The sequence below is a fragment of the Sorex fumeus genome, unplaced genomic scaffold, assembly GCF_029834395.1.
Source record: "Sorex fumeus unplaced genomic scaffold, SorFum_2.1 ptg000051l, whole genome shotgun sequence".
NCBI lineage: Eukaryota > Metazoa > Chordata > Mammalia > Eulipotyphla > Soricidae > Sorex > Sorex fumeus.
The window spans coordinates 3,017,828-3,038,418 of record NW_026606108.1 but is presented as its reverse complement, the minus strand read 5'-3'; the positions used below and the strand labels follow the sequence as shown (position 1 = coordinate 3,038,418).

Sequence of the window (20,591 nt, the reverse complement as noted above, 5' to 3'; positions counted from 1 at the left end):
CAACAAGTCTCACAATGGAAATGTTACTGGTGCCTGCTTGAGCAAATCGGTGAACAACGGGAGGACAGTGCGACAGTGCTACTCTGCTTCTTGAGTAACTGAGCTCATTACAAAGTCAGGTCCATTTTGAAGTCTTTGAGAGAGTGACCTCACAGAGCCTAGAGTAGGGAGAAACAGGAGGGAGAGGATGGGAATGAGTCTTTAGTGTAACTGAGAACCACGAAAGGACCTTTGACAAATGAGCTCTTGTCTTCAGCCTGGTCATTCCCTTTCCTCTATCCAAACATTGCACAATGGTCAAAACTGGAACCGTGTGAACCCAGTGAGCAGGTCATTCCTAAAAATGCACCAACGGTTGAAAATCTCCCAAAATGGTGCCGCCCACTGTGACAACATACTTCCTGACCCAGAATCTAGCAGTCAAGGCAACAATTCAAATTTGAGGTTTGCTGCTTTCCTGTGTGTTGTACACATGAAAAGGAGAACTCACTAGATTATAGTAGGCTCAGTTCAACAACTGAAATGAAAATGCTATTTTAATGGGGACGTTGGTGGTGAGAAATGTACACTGGTGAAGGGAGGGGTAATGGATCATTCTATGACTGAAACCCAATCATGAACAGCTTTGAAACTATGTATCTCAGGATGATTCAATAAAAAATAAATTAACACAAAATTTTAAATGCAATTTCAGAGACAGGAGCAATGGCCACGTGAGAGCACATGCTGTGCGTGCAGAAAGTCCTGGGTTCAATTTGCACTCCCAATGTTCCCCTGAGGAGACCACTAGGAGGAATCCCTGAGTGCCAACAGGTGGTTTTTAAAAAATGCATTTTTTCCTTCATTTTTTGGATTGTGCTCAGGGCTTTCTCCTGGCTCTGTGCTCAGTGATCAATACTGGAAGTACTATGGGGACCAGGTGTGGTGCTAGGGGTAGAACCCAGGTTGGCTGCATATAAGGCAAATGCCTTATCCACTGTACTATCACTGCAGCCCTCCCTACTCACTAAAAAATTAAAATAACGATCCCATTTTAAGTGGCTCGTTTGGAATGAGAATATGTGGGTCAGTAGTAGAGAATTTGTTCTGGGGCATTCCCAGCACTTCACCACGGGGAACCTGAGCATGGCTGTGCATGTCTCCCAAACTAAACCAAACCAAACCACCACACAATTAAAACAGCTCATGGGGCCAGAAAGATAGTACAGTGGGTAAGGCACTTGCCTTGCATGCGGCCAACCAGGGTTCAATATCTGGCATCCCGTAGGTCCCCTGAACATATCTAGGAGTGATCCTCAAGTGCAGAGCCAGGAGTAAGCTGCTGGGTGTGGCCCAAACCACCCCCACAAAAAACCCATAAGCTCCTCTTTAAGTTTGGTGTCACGAACCTTATCTGTCCTTGAACTAATTGGGCCTGTTTCTGAGCATCTATTGGAAGGGCCTGGGGATCCTCTGGAAGCTTCCCAGCACAGAAACTGACAGTGAGGGCTGTGTGGGAGGGTCACGGAAGGTCTGAGTCTCAGAACAACACAGCATTATTCTTGGCTGACCAGGCTGGAGACTTAAAATACTTGGTCTCTGTTTATTATTCTTTCTCTTTAAGAAAAAAAAATGTACTGTGCACAGCTCAGAAATGGAAGCACATTCTGTCTCCAGGACTTGGGAGATGTATCCAGAACATTCTATGCTGTCTCGCACCCAGGGCGTGCCCAGGGTTCAGCATGTCTTCTGGACCTGGGAAGGAGCTGGAGGAGTTTCTTCCTTTTTAACTGGAGGGATACTTAGGGTCTATCATGGGCTGGACTGGACACCCGTCTCCCGTCTCCTTCCTAACCCTAAAATTCATGGTCTAAACCGTAAGGCACAGGACTTCAGAATGTGACTATATTTAGACACAGGATTTCTAAGGAGATTTGGGACATTCCAATAAGTTTCCCGGGAGAAGCTACAATACAACTGTTAATGCTGTCCCCATCAACAGAGGAAATGTGGACACAGGTGCGTGCGTGCACACGCATGCGCGCGCGCGCACACACACACACACACACACACACAATGGTCCCTCTGGATCAGTGACAGAACAAGGATGACGCAGTGTCTACCAGGAAGGGAATCCAGCCTCAAAGGAAACCAGGCCTGCTGGCACCTGGATTTCGGCCTTGAGACAAACAATGTCCATTGAAGGCCCTTCCAAGGTAGTCTCATCACATGGGAGCCTGCCTTGGCAGTTTTCTACATTGGTGCCAGATTCTTGATGATCAGGTTCCTATTTTCTGGACGTTCTGCCTTTCTCCTCATTTCCTCTCAATCTTGCACATACCTCCATACTTGTGCCTGCTCACACACGTTTTCCACTTATATCCACTTGCACTCATGTTCATCCTCACAATCATTGATAAACACACACACACACACACACATTCTACATGCACTCTCGCATTACAGGAATGCACACACTCACATCCAGCATCGACAAGTTTCTGGTAGTCAAGGAGATACATGTCCCACAGCTCAGCTTTTCCTACAGGTCAAGAAATTCCTGCTCCAGGGTCAGAGAGGTTTGACGGGCTAAATACGTGCATTGCATGCGAAAGTCCTCAGGTTCCGTCCTCAGCATGGCATGGTCACTAGAGCCGGGAAACACCCCTAAGCACTGCGAGGTGCCGCCCCAAAATCCAAGAGAAAAGGAAATTCCTGCTCCTGCAAAACACAGGCAAACACACCCACAGCCTCAAACCCTTTGCAATTCCTTATGCAATACAACCACATTTGGGAAGCATGGCATTTGACTCAATGTCTCCCGACCCCCTTTCTTTAGTTTTTATAGAAAAGTGCAAAAGAGCAAGTCACATGGCTTTTACCATGATAATAGAACTAAAATCTCTTCCATTTTGGTTGCCTGTTTTTCCTGGAATAAAACATGGCAACTCCCAACATCACAAAGATGATGAACTGAACTGCAAATAAAGAACTTTCATGTTTCCTTACAGGTAAGAAGATCTTTGTGGAGAAAGATGTCAAAGTCACTAATTACAACCAGTTTCACACCTACTAGCTGTTCTCACCAGCACTTCAGGGCCTACCTCCACAGGCACGGGTTTGAGAGACTGGTCATAAAATAAAAGCCAGTCACCAGGATTCAAATAGAAGATCTACAGCCAAATTTATATTCCACAGAAAGCAAAGATAATCCCTACAGTAAAATGTCTCAAATCACAGCCTGTCTTACCAAACGCCTGTAAATATCTATCCTGGCTGGAACGAAAATTTTAGTTCTGAACAGAATCACTGTGTTCCCGAGTAATTTCCTTTCTCATATTCCTTCCTGTTCCAGAGTTAATATCCTCCACGGAAAGTATGTGATGGTTGAACCTGAGAACAAAAATGCCCCAGTGTATGAAGTTGCGTGAATGAGAGGTGTAGTGAGCAGACCTTGGGAGGAATCCACGAATCTTTCTGTAAAGACTGGATATCGACCCATCCAATTAACACACCCACGCAACTGTCAGGGCTCTCCAGTGAGGTGACGAATCTCTCCTCCTCCTGCAATCCCACTGCAGAGCATGTAGTTGATTTAATTAAAGAATAACAACCCCAGAGCAAGGAGTGTGGCACAGAAGCCCTCCCACAAATGCTGCCTTCTCCTCCTCTGGTTTTCCCACGATAGAGATCATTGCTTGATGGGCTTGTGTTGAGAGCAACCAAACACCCCAATACCTTTGTCTTCTATGTGTTTGGAACTTTAATACCTTTTCTTTTCTTTTTTGGTGTTCAGGCCACACCTGGCTTTGCTTAAGGCTTACCTTTGCCTGTGCACTCAGGGATCACTCCTGGCAGACTCGGAGGCCCCTTTGGGGAGCTGGGGATCGAACCCAAGTTGGCTTCGAGCAAAGCAAGTGCCCTCTCTGCTGTAGTATGGCTCTTGCCCCTGAATCCTTTATTATTATTATTATTATTATTATTATTATTATTTATTAGTGAAACACCATGAGAAACAGTTGTAGACTTACAGATTTTTGTGCTTGGGTGTCAGTTATACAATGATTGAGTACCCATCCCTCCATCAGTGCCCATTCCCCACCTCCAATGCTCCCGGAATCCCTCCCACCCCCCCACCCCCCATCCCACCTCAGCCCTGTGGCAGGGCATTCCCTTTTGTTCTCTCTCTCCTTTTGGGTGCTGTGGTTTGCAAAAGAGGCATTGAATGGCAATCATGTTTGATCTATAGTCTACTTTCAGCATGCATCTCTCATCCTGGGAGGATCCTCCCAACACCATTTATTTGGTACTCCCTTCTCTATCTGAGCTGCCTTCTTCCCCAGCATGTGTGGCTGGCCTCCAAGCCATGGAGTGAACCTCCTGGTACTTATCTTGGCTATTCTTGGATGTTAGTCTCCCAACTCCCCCAGATGAATGCAATCTTTCTATGTCTGTCCCTCTCTTTCTGACTCATTTCATTTAGCATGATACTTTCCATGTAGTACCACTTGCATGTAAATTTCATAACTTCATTCTTTTCTAACAGCTGCATAGTACTCCATTGTGTAGATGTACCAAAGTTTCTTTAACCAGGCATATATCCCGGAGAGGCAAAAAAGTACAGTCGAAATGACATCTGCTCTTCTATGTTCATTGCTGTACTATTCACAATAGCCAAAATCTGGAAAAAACCCAAGTGCCTGAATCCTTTTTCTAAACGGGGCCTTGTTCATGCCTGGACCCTTGAGCTTGCTCCTGATCCCAGGAAGCTCTTTTCAACCTGCTGTCAACACTGCAGCTGTGAGGGGCTGTGAGACCTGGGCAGAGAAGTTTGGGCAGAAATGTAACAGAACTGCATGGAGTCTTTGCGGGTGGGGAGAGCATCCTCTCACCCCTGTCGGTCAACACCAATTTGACCTCAACTTTGAAATCTATTTCCTATTGGTTTGGTTTGGGGGGCATCCCAGTGGTACTCAGGGCTTACCCGTGGCTCTTTTCTCAGGCATCACTCCTGGCAGGGCTCAATGACCCCATTTGATGCTAGGGATGGAACCAAAGTAGTCATGTGAAAGGAAAAGTCTTAACTTCAGGCCCGTGTCACATGCCCCCAGGACATCGGTTTTGAGGTTCCAATACTAACTTTCTTTTTCTAGGGGCCAGATGGTGCTGGGGCTTGGGGTCACATGTCCTCAGGCCTGGACATACCAGCTTCCTGTTAAGCCCCATAGTATACCCCTTTGTCCGACACTATTTATTTGAGGATAGGTTGAGTGACACCCAGTGGTGCTCAGGGCTTACTTCTGACTCATGGAATTACTCCGGGTGGTGTTTGGGAGGACTCTATGGGGTGTGGGGGACTGAAGCCAGGCCAGCTGTGTGCAACGCAAGTGCCCCATGCGTTATACAATCTCCCTGGTCACCCAATCTCTTTATTTTGTTGTTTGGGGCCACACTCAGCAGTGCTCAGGGCTGATTCCTAGGCTCTGTGCTCAGAGATCACTCCTGTTGACTCAGGGGACCATATGCGCGTTGGGGATTGAACCTGGGGTGAATGCGTGCAATGCAATCACCCTCCTGGATCGACACACTCCCTGGCTCTAATGCAGCTGCCTCCATGGCACCTTTAGTGACGAGTCTGTCCCTAAATCCCCTCCACTCTCAGCATGTGTGAAATGGGCATTCCGACAGTCACTCCGCAGTCCACGGCGTAGCAGGACACTGGGGGCCTCTCCCAGACAGAAACCAGCTCGAGACTGAGGGTTCCTGCGAGGGAGCTGTAGCTGCAGCACACACGCGCACACGCACGCACGCACACATGCATGTGTGTGCACATACACGCACATGCACACGTACACGCATATACACTCACGCGCGCACGTGCATACACATGCACATGAGCACACACATGCACACACACGCCCGCACACAAGCAGGAGTGCACACACGGGCGCACACACGTACGCAGAGACACACCAAAATGCACATGCACTCACATGTGCGCGCATGCACGGACGTGCACACACACGCGCGCGCGCACTGAGCTCCCCTCCTCCCCGTCCTCCCAGCAAACCAGACCGCGCTCCTCACGCAAGGAGCGGGTGCTGCTCTCCACCTCGCCGCTAGGAGGCGCAGGCGGGCTGCTGCTGGCGCAGGGGCCGGGCAGGGCCGTGGCAGCTGCCCCTGGTGCTTTCCCGCCTTGGGCTCAGGGTCAGGAGCCCCCTCCCCCAGGCACGGACAAGCCTGGGCCCTCCCATCAATCAGTGGTAGCCGCTTGCAGAGGGGCTTCTGGGTCCCGCGCAGAGGGCGGCTCCATCACTCCTCTGCAGGGCCCACAGTGGCCCGAGGGTCCCACCTCCAGCATCTCGTGGGCCAAGGACTGGGGGGGGGGGGCGGGGGCGTGCATGAGAGCATCATCGTCGAACTTCAAACATCCTACTCACCAGGCCTAGCGCTGGGAACGTGAGGCGTCTGGTGGGGTGGAGGCTGGGGAGCACGGGAAGGGGTCGTAGGAGGGGAGGGGTCCTGGGTGCGCAGGTCCTGGAGGCCACGGGGGACCTGGGGATCGCGGGGCTGTGGCTGGAAGGCGCGGGGTGCGCGGGAGTCTGGGGCAAGCGGTGAGTCTGCGGCATGGGGGGTCCTGGGGGACACGCAGGGGGTCCTGGGGCACGAGGGAGTCTGGGGCGCGGGGGATCTTGGGGCGCGCGAGAGTCTGGGATACAGGAGTCTGGCGGGCGCAGGGGTCCTAGAAAGCGCGGGAGACCTAGGGCGTGCGGGGGTTCTGGGGCAAGGGGTGAGTCTGGGGCACGAGCAGGGGCTCTTAAGGCACGCGGGAGACTGGGGCGCGGGGGCGGGGCTACTTACAGGCTTGGAGAAGCCGCGGACCACCCGGCGCCGCTTGAGGTTGCTCTCCCCGTCCAGGTTGGCCGTCTCGATGTGGCACAGCCCGTTGGGGTCGCTGGAGGCCAGCAGCACGATGTCGGCGGGGATGATCTCATTACAGTGCAGGTAAACGAAGTCGCCCACGTGGATCTCCTTCCAGAACCGGTCCACGTACTGTTTCTCCACCCTGCACAGAGAGTGGCGTCAGCCAGATCCGCAGGGCCAACGTGGGGCTCACTTAAGTTTAATGAAAGCTTCTGTTTGTTTGTTTGTGGGCCACTTTAGGGTGGTGCTCAGGGCTTACTCTTAGCTCTGCACTCAGGGATCACCCCTGTCTGGGCTCAGGGGACCAAATATGGTGCTGGGGATCAACCTGGGCCAATGGCATGTGAGGCATAAGCCCTACCTGCTGTACTATTTGCTCTGACCCCATTAATTTTCTTTAATGTAGGAGTACTGCTATTTATTCAGCCATTGATTAGCTGATTGAATTGGGCATGAACTCCATCTTACTTTTTTTCATAATTTTATTTATTTATTATTTTGCCTTCTTATATTTATTTATTGAATCGCTGTGGGAAAAGTTACTAAGCTTTCAGGTTTAAGTCTCGGTCACACAATGATCAAACACCTCTCCTTGACCAGTACTCATTTTTTACCACCAAGAACCCCAGTATACCCCCCCACCCCTCCCAATGCCTGTGAGACAGATGATTTCCACTTAACTATTCTCTACATTGATTACATTCATTATTTCGACAAAAGATTCACCATTATTGTTTAGAATTCCCCCCCCCCCCCCAATCAGAATTGCTGAACAGGCATTGTGAAATACTTTGTTTTCTATAGCTGGTTATTAGAATCATATAATCTCGCGTGGTCACAATAGTGACCTCACGATTTTGGATTTCTGCAAAGAGCCAGATAATTATGAGATTGGTTTCTGTGCATCTGGTGTTATGGCTGTGCTGGAGAGCCGCTTGTGGGAGGCAACTCATGACCTCGGTAGGGCGCGAAGGACGAGCCAGTACCTCCCCCCCTTCCCATGAGACTGCAGTTGCCCCATCACTGCTGGCTCATACCTGGCTTTTTTATAAGCTCCGAGGCGGTGGTCACCTTGCTCCGGGGGGGGGGGAGGCGGAAGGGAGCAACACCTTTTCCCTTCCAGGGAGGCATGGCACCGTAGTTTAATGCATGGTCCATTCACTTTTCTGCCACAAGCGTCCAGGCTATGAATTAAGTCCTTTTGCCTCTGGAGCCATGGCCGTGCCAGAGAGCCGCTTGTGGGGGGCAACTCGTGACCTTGGTAGGGCATGAAGGACAAGCCGGTACCATTCCCCTTCCCATGAGACTGCAGTTGCCCTGTCACCTCTGGCTCATACCTGGCTTTCCAAGAAGCTCTGAGGTGGCAGCCACCTTGTATGTGGTCCAGATGCATTTCTGCCAAAAACCACTGGGTTTCAAGATTTGTTTCTGAGTCTCTGGGATCATGGCCGTTAAGCAGCTTGATCAGGAGCCAGAGAGGCCATTTGTAGGTGGCGATTCGGGGTCTCACTGGGATGGGGAGGAAAGGGCTGGTTCCACCCCTATCTCATGAGGCCCTGCGTGTCTCGTCACTGCAGGCCAAAACCTGACTGTCCAGTGGCCTCTGGAGGATGGTGGTCACCAGGCCGCCAAGGGGAATGGGCCAAGGCACGAAACGTATTCCCACCTGGAGTGGCCCAGCACCAGTAACCTACTGCAGGAACAGAATGCATTTCTGCCAAAAGTCTTTGGGTTCTGAGATTCGTTTCTGAGTCTCTGGGATCATGGCCGTTAAGCAGTTCGGTCAGGAACCAGAGAGGCCTTGACTCCAATTATATAGCTGAGCCAGAGGTGGTTTGTGTGTGTGTCTCCCACATACCTAACTTTTGGCCGTTTACTTTCTTGGTAAACTTTGCCTCAAGTTTTTGGGATCTGGCCAAGGGCACAGCAGCAATTTTGGGGTATCTGAAAGCCTGACGGTGCCATTAGGCTGCTGATGCACTCGCCTCAGAGGTACAGATTGACCTGCTGGCGGCACCATACCCCCAATCTGACCCCATTATTTAAAATTTTGTTTAAATGAAACAAGATAGTATTTGTTTACATGCTTGAGACATTATTTGAACATCCTGACTTACAAAGTTGTCTACTAGTATAGTTGTCTCAGGCATTCAACATTCCAACACCAATCCTACCATCAGTGCGACTGCCGCCCCTCTCCCCCTCCGCCAAACAGCACAAAAGCAAGGACACTTACTTAGGAAGATATGAGGGGAGAGAAACAGAGAAGTGTGTGTTCAAGAGAGAACATGGGCATCTCCCGAGGGGAAGAAGCTGTAAGCAAACAGACAGAAAGACAAACACGGGAGGCGCCGTGTTCAAGGGCGAACGTGAAACATGGGCTTGAAGAGCATGTCCTAGGGTTCATTGAAAGCCTCTTTGATTTTTTATGACAGGGAAAACTTTCAGGATATAAAGTGTACTAAAAAGGAGAAAGGAGCCTGAGACACAGCACATGACTTAAGGCATGTGGCTTTCACGTGGCTGACACAGGTTCCATCCCTAGCACTGATTGGGTCCTCCAAGCTCTGAGCCAGGAGGCCCTGAGCACAGCTGGATGTACTACCCATCGCCCCCCCCCCCCCCTCACTCAAACCAAACATAAAACTTTACTTTGAGATTAGAGAGCTACTGCATTGTTTGAAGCCCTTCCTGGCCTCCTGCTGATACCACTAGGTCCCTGGCACCATATACATTCCCCAAGCACTAGTAGGGGTCACTCCTGAGCACATCAAGTGTCACACTTCCCCACCACCTCCCAATAAAATAGATGTTGAACAGAAAAACTACCGTGGATCTTTTCTGAATTTTTCTCCCATTCTTAGACAAGCAGACTTTAGTCATCCTACAAAAGGTTTTTTTTTTCTATTGAGGTCTACACCCAGCCATGCTCCAGGAGCCCCCTGTAGATTCCAAGGATCAGACTCAAATATTCTCACATTGAACTATTTCTGTAGCTTCTGTGGTGTTCATGGGACCCTGCAGTGTAGGGGAGAGAACCCAGGGCTCTCACATGCAAAGCAGATACACAACACTTTGTGGATTCTTCCTTCAAGCCAGACCCTCATGGCTGGGCAACCTCTGAAGCTGCGGGTCCTTTGTGACTGCGGGTCCTTTATGGCCTGGCTCTGAGTTAAGGCTGACAAGGGCCCCCAGGAACCCACAGTGCCCACTGGCTCCATTTCTCCCCGAGGAGAGATTCTCAGAGCAGATGCCTGATTGATGAGGTCCTCCTTCCTCTTCCAGACCTTGACTTTCTCCAGTTTTTCTCCATGACGACCCTGGCCAGATTCCCAGGAAAGAGCATGGGGCTCCCCAGAGCTGAGCCGCCTACATCAAAGACAGGACAGTGTCCGTCCTGGAGGTGATGACAGGCTTTAGCAGGGCAGGAACTGCAGTCTCCAAGGGCCTGGAGATGTCCCTGAGGCACGGGGACAAGCAGAGAGCACCCTGTCTGTACCCAGAGAAGCTACCCGCCTCTCCTCCCCAGAGCGCCTGGCCACTCTGCTCCCCTCCACTCCTCCCTTGGGGCTTGCTCACCCCCTATGTGTCTTTGCAGCATTTTATTCTGAGCTTCTCCCACTTGGCCCCAGAGCCTGGGAGCCACTCCCTGCAATACTTGACCCAGCAGTGCTTATGCTGGGTCCACCCTTGTCCTGTGCAGCTGGTGCCAGGGATCCAACTCATGCCCCACACATGCAGTAACTTGAAGCTTCTCAAAATCCAGAGAATCCTCTGCAGGGGAAACAATAAAGATACAGGGACCATAGAGATAGTTCAGTGGGCAGGGCACTTGCCTTGTACACAGCCAACCCTAGTTCCATGCATGGCACTGTAGGGAGTTCCCTGAGCACCACCAGAAGTTATCCCAGAGCCAGAACCAGGAGTAAGCCCTGAGTATCACCGAATAGGACCCAAATTCCCAAACTATAAAAAAAAAAAAAGAATAAGGAAACTCCGTTAGACCACGCCAACTGGAGAACAAGCAGTAATCCACGTTTTCATGCCTCAGGAGGGTCCCTCAGTCACAGGATGGGGTGGAGTTCCACTCCTCACACCCGCTCTGTTTTGAAGACTGTTCTGTAAATATTTTCCTAAGAGGAGGTAGCTGCCTTAAGAAATTCAAAGGGGTTTCTTAAAAGGACTTGAAAAGCCGGCTTCTGACCAGGGATCACGTTTCTCAGAGTTCTCTGAAATGCACCGGGTTTAAGGACCAGGGTGCAGAAAAGCTAGGTTTTATCCAAAGGATGGGGGTACACTGGGGTTTTTGGTAGTGGAGAATGGGCACTGGTGAAGGTACGGGTGTTTCATTGTATGACTGAGACTTAAACCTGAAAGCTTTGTAACTGCTCTCATGGTGTTTCAATAAATAAAATTATAAAAAATGGGGGAAAAAACGTAAGGTGGAGTTCATGCACAATTCAATCAGCCTAATCAGTGGCTGAATAAATAGCAGTACTCCTACATAAACAAAACAAAACAACACACACACACACACACACAAGTTCTATTCTTGAATGATGCTCAAATCCTCACTGTGATAACACACCCAGGGGGCGCCCCCTGCCTCTAGGGACCACAGGGTGTCCAGTTCTATTTGGGGCTCTCGGCGAGGGGCAAAGTGGGAGGCACATCACAAAACCAACAAAGACACAGAGGTGTGTGAAGCAAGTGTCTGCTTTGGACAAAGAATGTTCTGAGCAACCAGTTATGGCATCTGTGTGATTGATGGTCCAGAGTGCAAAGTGGCTGTTTCACTCTTTTGGCCTGGCCATGGGGCTGAGGGCAGGAGCTGGGATCAATTGAGCACATACACATCTGGGCAGAGCTAATGACAGTGTGACACAGGAAATAGGACCCCATAGCACACTAAGTCTAAGTGATAACATTTGCACACAGTGCTAAATCCCGGTAAAGAGTAAGCCCCCATGCCCATGTGCCAAGCGTTTCCTGTGGGTAAAACATCCCGTGGATAAGAGAGGAATGTTCTGACGAAAGCTGTGTTTCAGTTCTAAAACAGCGGTAATAAATTCTGGCCAGAACTATTTGGATGTTTTATGTCGTAGAGACAAGGCTTTGCTCTTTTCGTCCAAATGGCTCAAGGTCGAAGGAGGTTCAGATGCCAAGTATCTAGAAAGAGCCACAGAACACATTAAAAAAGACTCTTAAAATTTCCTTCCTGTGCTGAAACACATTTTAAAGGCGAAGGTGCCTCTCCCTGGAGCTACTGTTATACCTGTTATACTGACCTCGTGCATGAACCTGATACTCTAACCATAGTCCCTAACCCTGGTCTCTAACCTGATTTCCTCACCTGGTCCATAATCTGATACTCTAACCTGGTCACTAAGTTGGTCCCTAACCCTAGTACTAACCAGATGCTCTAACCTAGTCCCTAACTCTGGTCCCTAACATGATTGCCTCACCTGGTCCCTAATCTGATACTCTAAGATTGTCACTAAGATGGTCTCTAACCCTAGTCCCTAACCTGATGCTCTAACCCTGGTCCCTAACCTGGTCCCTCATCTAGTCCCTAACCTGCATATAAGGCCACTAGACCAGTGTCTACCAGAGTGGGAGTATTGCCTGGGTGATTGGGGGGGTATGTGAGGGGCCTGCAGGGACACTTTCTACCTGTTCACATAAATACAGTAGACTTCTGAAGTGCTTGGGGTGGGAGGGGAGCATTGGTGCTATGGTATTAAATGATTTTTTTCCCCTAAAAAGGACCCACTGAGTTTGGGAACACTGAAGAAGCTTCGGGTCTCCCAGGCAGGGTCAGACCCCAGAACGAAGGTGGTCACTGAGCGGGCTCCTCCAGATGTCAGGAGAAACCAGGCTGGAACATGGCAAGCTGAACAGGAGGGTCTCAGCAAAAGAATCTCAGAGCTCAGTGGCATGTTGCTGGGCCCATGGCCTCTGCCCTGGGGAAAGGAAAACCCATCCTGGAGGTTATTTCCAGGTGGAGACTACCCAGGGTCTGTGTGTAAGGGAGAAAGAGATAGAACAGAGAACTTTCCACAGCGCTTTAGAGAGATGCCCCCGGCCCCTGCCATAGTCCATCTTTCAAAATGAGATAGGAGAGATAGTATGGGAGCAAGACGCTTGCCGCACACAGTCAGGCCCAGTGTGAATCCTAATAGGCACCACTGATCAATATGTGGGTAATACTGTCCCTGAGGCATGATAGAAAGTTCCCAAGATCCCCGGCCCATGGAAACCTAGTGTGAGCATGGAAGGGCGTGGCTGCCTGTAAGGAGGAAGGTTTGCACATGCTCTGAACAGGAACGTGATCCTGGGTTAGGCCAGACCATTCTGTGGCTGTGTCCAGCGACATGGCACTCAGCAGGACTACAATGGGCATGCACTGAGCCATTTACTGGCAGTAAATTTCCACACCTATGGGCTTCAGCACTGGTTCATAGGCCTGAATTTTTCTCTGACCTCTACAAATGAGAGTTATTCCAGAAGTTTATTTCTATTAAAAATGAAATAAAATAAGTAACAAAGGCCAGAGTGACAGTACAGAGCTTAAGGTGTTTGCCTTGCATGCAGCCAAACTGACTTTGGTCCCCGACACCCCATATGGTCCCCAGAGTCCCACCAGGAGTAATTCCTGAGGGCAATGCCAGGAGTCAGCCCTGGGCATCACCAGGTGTGGCCCCAAGCCAAGAACCAAACCAAAACAAAACATTCTTGGGCAAAGTCTATGCACCCTTTGTTGGAATGCACAGCAGATGCATGATAAAGTGGATGGAATTTCTAAATGATAAATCCAGTGATAGACACTGGATTTTTTTCAAGTGAAGATGTGCACTAGATCAAGATGTCCCCAAGCAAAGGATGTGATCCCCCTCTCCAACACACACACAGAGAGAGAGAGAGAGAGAGAGAGAGAGAGAGAGAGAGAAAGAGCGAGCACAGGAGCCAGCAGCACAACCCTCATCCCCACTCCCAAATGTGCAAGTGTGTGGCGATGTCTGTGCATCATATTATCATCCACAGAGAACAAAGAGGGGAAAAGTAAAACTACTATAAAGCTTTCGCTTGGAGACATGGTACAGCGGGGAAGGCATTGCAACTGCCCCAGTATCCCTCACCCTATAGGGGCCCTTGGCACTGCCCAGGCCCAGTGACCCCCGAGCACAGAGCCAGGAGTAAGTTCATGTGTGGACTCAAAATTCTGTGTATATTGCCTTGCATGCAGCTTGATCCCCGGCACGCCACAGGGTTCCCAGAGCCCTGAGAGCAGAGACCTGAGCACTCTCTGGTGTGGCCCCAAACCCAAATAAGTAAATGACAAGTTCTAAATCATGTAGAACATGGTGAGAGCATATTTAGAGTACAGAAGAGAAGTTTTTCTCCACTCATCCATTCTGGAGAAATGAGTACAGCGGGAAAGGCAATTGCCTCGAAGTTTGATCCCTGTCATGCCATAGCATCCCCAGAACCCAACAGGAGTGAGTCCTGAGCCCAGAGCCAGGAGTGAATCCTGAGCAAAGAGCCAGGAGGGAGCCCTGAGCACAGAGCCAGGAGTCATCCCAGAGCACAGAGCCAGGAGTGAGCCCTGAGAATCATTGTGTATGACCCCAAAACCAAAAAATAAATCAAACAAGATTGGAAAATGAGGTGACAAACTGCTCTGTATACAAGAGGAAAAGTCACCAGGGTTAAGGCGGGTAATTCCTGGCATGAAGCAATGAGGGCTATGAGAACACATGTGTGAGTGTACGTGTGTGCACATGAGTATGTTCACGCATGAGCATGCATGCCAAGTCTGTGCAAGTGTGCACACGTGTGCCCTGAGTCTAAATGTGCGTATGAGTACCTGGATATATATGAAAAGGAGTTGCCATAGCGTGAAAGTGGAAAACTGAGTGATGTCTGGAGGAAGACTACAGTGGAACGTTCTAGTAAGACAGACAGCAGGATGCTGTCTTCAAATAATGAAGTCAAGCGTCACATTTACTTTTAAAACGTGCCAAGTGTTCAGCGGGATGACAGAACACTCCTTTGATCTCATCCCCTGCCTCCACGCTGCTCGGTGCGGCCTTGGTTTTGCAGCGGGGAAAGAGCACGGCTGTGAGTCAGCCGTGCGGCCACTTCCACTTGCATTGCTCCGGCCTGTTCCCTGGGTCCATGATGTCTGCAGAGTCCGGGCCTTGTGCCCGCACCAAGGAATGGCTCAATGAGCAATGATGGGGTGGCTGCAGTGATAGTACAGAAGGGAGCGTGCTTGCCGAACCGGTTCAAGCCCTGTGGTCCCCCAGAGCCACACCAGGAGTGAACCCTGAGTTCAAAGCCAGGAGTAAGCCTTAAGCATCACTCAGTGTGGCCCTAAACCAAACCAAATCAAAGCAAAAAAGCAAACAAATAAAACTGAGGTAATGATTAGGAAAAGACCCCCATCTCAGGGAAAGTGGTTACATGGCAAAGTCATGGAAGTCAACTCTTTGTCTCAGATTTTTTACTGAGCAGTGAATGGATTTTCCTTTAAAATTAATGGGGGAAAATATCAAGTGGTATATCAAGCTTCATTTAGAAATTCATCCACTTTATCATGCATCTGCTGTGCATTCCAACAAAGGGTGCATTTACTTTATTCAAGAATGTTTTGTTTTGGTTTGGTTCTGGGTTTGGTGATGCTCAGGGCTGACAACTGGCACTGCCCTCAGGAATTACTCCTGGTGGAACTCTGGGGACCATATAGAGTGCAGGGGACCAAAGTCAGGTTGGCTGCATGCAAGGCAAACACCTTAAGCTCTGTACCGTCACTCTGGCCCTTGTTATTTATTTTATTTCATTTTAAAAGTAAAACTTCTAGGATAGCTCTCATTTGTAGAGGCCAGAGTTGAAGTCCATCGGTGTGGAAAGACTGGAACTGCCAGTCAATTGCTCGGCGCCTGCCCGGTGCAGTCCTGCTGGCTGGGTTTGAGAAGTGCCACAGAATGGTCTGGTTTGGCCAGGACAGCAAGGCTGAGTATTGCAGGGTGATGGCCTGAGCACTGTGTGGGGAGTCCCTCCTAGTGAAAGTTCACTGATGTCGGTATATTGACTCCAGCACAAAAAGCCCAGTTCCTGCTCAAAGAAATCAGCACAATGAGCTGGAGTTCAGGCTTGTACATGCTGGAGTCTCAGGTCCAATGCCCAGCATCCTCTGGTTCCCTGAGCACAGAGCCAGGAGTAGTCCCGGAGTCCACCCAATGTATCCTCCTCTCAAAACCCCAAAATACATGAACAGACAGACAGATGTGAGGATGTTTGAGGAAACGCGAATGTGTATTTTTTGTGACTTGTTTTCAACATGCAGCAAGGAAGGATGCAGGGCTTAAGATGCGCATGGGCTGTTCTGCAAAATACACGGGGAACAGCGCAACCCAAGAAAACAGCAGCTGAGCTGGGCTCCACTGAGCGGCCAGCCAACTTCCCCCTCATACCTGCAATGGGCGCTGTCATAGGAACTTGTTGGTACAGTCTTGGGTAGGGCTGGGCTGGGCAGGTTGGGGTTGCCCAGCCCAGCATTCCAGGGATGCTGCCCAGATGCCAAGGGCAGGTCCAGGGTTTGTCTGGCCAACACAAAGGGAGGGAAGGTGGACACTGCAAAGACGCAGGTCCCTCATTGTGTCTAGCAGCAGAGCTGAGTGCACCCCCAGGTCTCCTATGCAGTGACTTTGGGAAGCCATGAGAAAGGCCTCAAGGCCTGACCCCAGTGTGGGACGGCATCTGGGAACCCTGGGACTCAGCCGTGTGCTCATGAGCTGAAGGATCCAGGTGCTGCCATGGGAGCCATGTTGTGTCCCCTATTCTTTTAAACCCAGGAGCATCCTTTGACCAAAAATCAGGGCACAGAGAAGTAGAAGTGGGTCCCCCCCCCCCCCCCCACTCACAGCCTGCTCTCCACTCCACAGCCAGGAAACTGAAGCACAGGACTGGAGACAGCTGGTGGGCAAGGCTGCATGTGGGATTTCTCAGCTTAGAATGGGTTCTGGGTTGTGCCCAGATAGTGAGAGAGCACAGGTAAGAGCAAAGACACTCTTGACAGGTGCTGTGGGTTCCAGGGAGCATCTTTGCCTTGCACTGAACCACACACACACACACACACTCACATGCACACTTGCACGCACATATGCATGCAAGTGCGCACACAAATGCATACTTACATGTAACACACTCACACATACACTGACACACTCTTACATGCGCACACATGCATACACACACTCACACACATTCACAAGTGCATGCACACATGCATTCACACAATGCACTCACACACATTCACACCTGCATGCAGATATGCACTCACACACATGCACACACATGCAAACACAGGCACGTGCACACACACATGCATTCACACAGACATGCACAAATGCACACATGCACACACACGTGTGCACAACACACATATGTGCTGAGTGAGGACCGGAACACAGGCTTTGCACACAGATTCTCCCTGTTCCTTCCCTGGTATGGTCCCCTCCAAGCACTACCTGGAATGAAGCCTTAGCACTGAGCTAGGAGCTCCAGAAACCCCTGCTGTCCTGCACACCACACCCAGGTGTGGTCCAAAAAATCAAAACGAGAAACTCAAAAGAGCAAAGCAGCCCCAGTGGGGCCAGCTCAGTGCGTAGAACCCAGACACTAAGGACAAAAGGATCCCAAGCTTCGCTGGCTTCTTCCAACCAGGTCTTTTGTCCCTGACCATCCCCAGGAGAGGCCAGGGGGACACTGAACTCACAGGTCAGAACACAGGAAGCCGCCGGGTCGCGCCCGGCAAGCATGCACCTCAAGTGGGCGCGATTGCTCCAGCCGCCACAAAGCTCTATTTGTTCCAACTGCGGGGTGTGTTATGGGCACCACACAATCACTCTGAGGAAACTTCGCTGTAAAAATAAATACTTTTCTCTTTCATTCAAAGGGAGGCAAACTAACAAGGGCGCCTAGCACGCCCACAGCCCCTTCCAAGAACACGCGTGTTTGTCCCGGGTTTGGCAAGAATGCTTGGCTGATGGTATCAAAGCCTTTTCATTGATCTCTCGTCAACTTGATTTCAACACGGGAAAAAAAATACTCATTTTATTTATTCCACTTCAAATTAAAACAATCTTTTTGTTGTTACTATTGGGCTTGTCTTCATTTTTCTTTGGACTTAGGGAACCCCACTAAACCACACTAGTCTCAGATTTGGGGCCTTTATACTTCCTTGGCTCTGAATGGGTATAGAAACTTATTCTTTGCCTGAGTTGGATTTCTCAAGAGTCTTACTAATTCCATTCCCCCAAATGAGCCAAAGGTTCCACTTCTGAACCAGAAAGAAGTAGCATAGGATTTATCCTCCTCAGTAAAATAGAAAGGATCTAGACCAATATCTATTTTCTTTAAAGTAAAACTTTAGGCTATACCCAGTGATACTCAGGGCTTACCCCTAGCTCTGCACTCAGGGGTCACTCCTGATGGGCTTAGGAGTCATACTGGATGCTGGGGATCAAACCACACAGACTGTGCTCAGGCTTCTCCTGGCTCTGCACTCAGGGATCACTCCTGGTGGGGCTCTGGGGGACCATATGGGATGTCAGGGATCAAACCCAGGTCAGGATGGTGCTTATCTGTCTAACCCCCCAAATGAGGGTTTGGTTTTGGTTAAGAAGCAGGACTTATTGTGGTGGGGTGTGGCAGTCACTGGGAGCTCCAAGTCATCTCTCTGTCCTTCCTTTTGCTTCTTTTACTTTTTACATTTTTCTTTTTCTTTATATTCATATATTTATTTATTTTGCTTTTGGGGTCACATCTAGCGATGCTCAGAGTTTACTCCTGTCTCTGCACTTGGGCTCCTGGCCAACCCGGGTTCGATTCCTGGTATCCCATAAGGTCCCCTGAGCACTGTGCACGGATCACTCCTGACAGGGCTCAGGGGACCCAATGGAATCTGGGTCAACCGCATGCTACTCCAAAGGGCAGAGAAAAAGGGAGCACTTTTTTTTCATTTATTTTGTAATTAATTGGGGTTCTGTGATTTATAATGCTGTTAATGATGGCTTCCATGTGGCTTCCAACACCACACCCATCACAGTGTCTCCACCTCCCTCCTTGCAGCTACACAGCTGATGCCAGAGGAGAAAATTCCCCCAGCAGTTTCTCCTCGCTGAGTAGGTGAAACCTCTACAGAGCTGTCTATTGCCAATTCATAGCTGAGTGAATGTTTAACTATTTACCTGTGGTGAACCTAAGTCAAAGCCAAGTGAAATGCTTAACCCCAATGCAAAATCCAGACAAATCAAGCCTCCTAGGTAGTATCTTTCTTACAGGAGCTATATCCATTGAATGTTTTGAAGTCCATCTTTAGTAAGTTCTGAATCACTGAATGGATGTAAGAACTCTACACCTCTGCCAATTGAGAACTAAAAAAAAAAAGCTAACTAACTAGGGGCCAGAGCCATAGCACAGCAGGGAGAGCTTTTGCCTTGCATGCCTCTGACGTGGGCTTGATCCCCAGCACCCCACAGGGTCCCCCTGAGCACTGCAAGGAGTAATTTCTGAGTGCAGAACCAGAAGTAACCTCTGATTATCCCTGAGTGTGATCCTAAAAGCCAAAAAAAAAAGTTAAACATCTATTTCATCTATTTTAAGAAAATAGCAATTGGGGCAGGCGAGAGAGATGCAGCCAACTATGGTTTAATCCTTGGCATCCCATACGGTTCCCTGAGCACCTCCAGGAGTTATTCCTAAGTATCAATAAGGTGTAGTCCAAAACCAAAAATCATATAAAAGCCCCAAGAAAGGAATAGCAATTTTACAAAATATAATCTTGTTGATTCCTAAGTTTTGAAACCTCAAGAGTGACAGAAAAACCTGGGAATTGAGTTCGAAAAACAACCTATAATGATTTACAAGGGATGGAGGACTTCATGGTAATACAAAAAGCGTGACATTAACAGTACGTAAGGACAACAAAACCCCTTCTGCATGTCTATCCGATATGTTGGCCTGGTTGTCTGACAGTCACCCCTGGGAACACAGATCTCCTGAGAGAATTCCTCACTGGCGATGACTCGAACCTTCCCCATAGAAAACGCTTCTGAGACATTGTGTGTGTGTGTGTGTGTGTGTGTGTGTGTGTGTGTGTGTGTTTGGGCCATACCTAGTGTAGTACAAGGATTCGTTCCAGCAGAAGAGTTTTGTTGCTGTACTTATCACATACCACTGATGCCAGATTTTTGTACTCACATTAAGTCATGGTTACTTCCAGCTCAGTGCTTGGAGGTCACAGCCTGCAGTGCATGAGATGCCCAGGATTGAACCTGGGTTTCCAGTGTACCAATTCTTTTCCCCTGTGTGCCCAGTACTTCTGCCTGGTCTTCCTAACAGAGGCCACTCACAGTGCTGTCTGGCTGAGAAAGCCATCTGCATCACTGAATGTCCACTGGTCAGATTCACAGCTTTTATTCAAAACATCTCTGGGCATCTTAGGTGCCCTGAGATGGTATGGGGGTGATGGGGCAACCCTGAATCAACCAGACAGCAGGGCAGGATCTTGTACCTCCCAGGCAGGCGCTCTGCCACCAGCCACCAACCACACCCCAAACCCTGGGCTCTCAAACTATTTCATCCAATATGAAAAGTCGTTCCTTGGGGTGCGGAGGGCTCTC

General features: G+C 49.5%; 1 protein-coding gene across 3 annotated transcripts in view; it reads right to left on the bottom strand.

Moving 5' to 3' along the window:
- ATP10A (ATPase phospholipid transporting 10A (putative)) overlaps positions 1-20,591 on the bottom strand; it is a 73,617-nt gene that overhangs the window by 33,804 nt on the left and 19,222 nt on the right. For all 3 annotated transcript variants that reach the window (XR_008793886.1, XM_056124594.1, XM_056124595.1), the window contains exon 2: positions 6,841-7,045. Coding sequence is in view for 2 of the 3 variants with exons in the window: in XM_056124594.1 (XP_055980569.1) it covers positions 6,841-7,045 (205 nt within the window). In the remaining variant the exon portion in view is untranslated. The remainder of the gene's footprint in view (positions 1-6,840; positions 7,046-20,591) is intronic.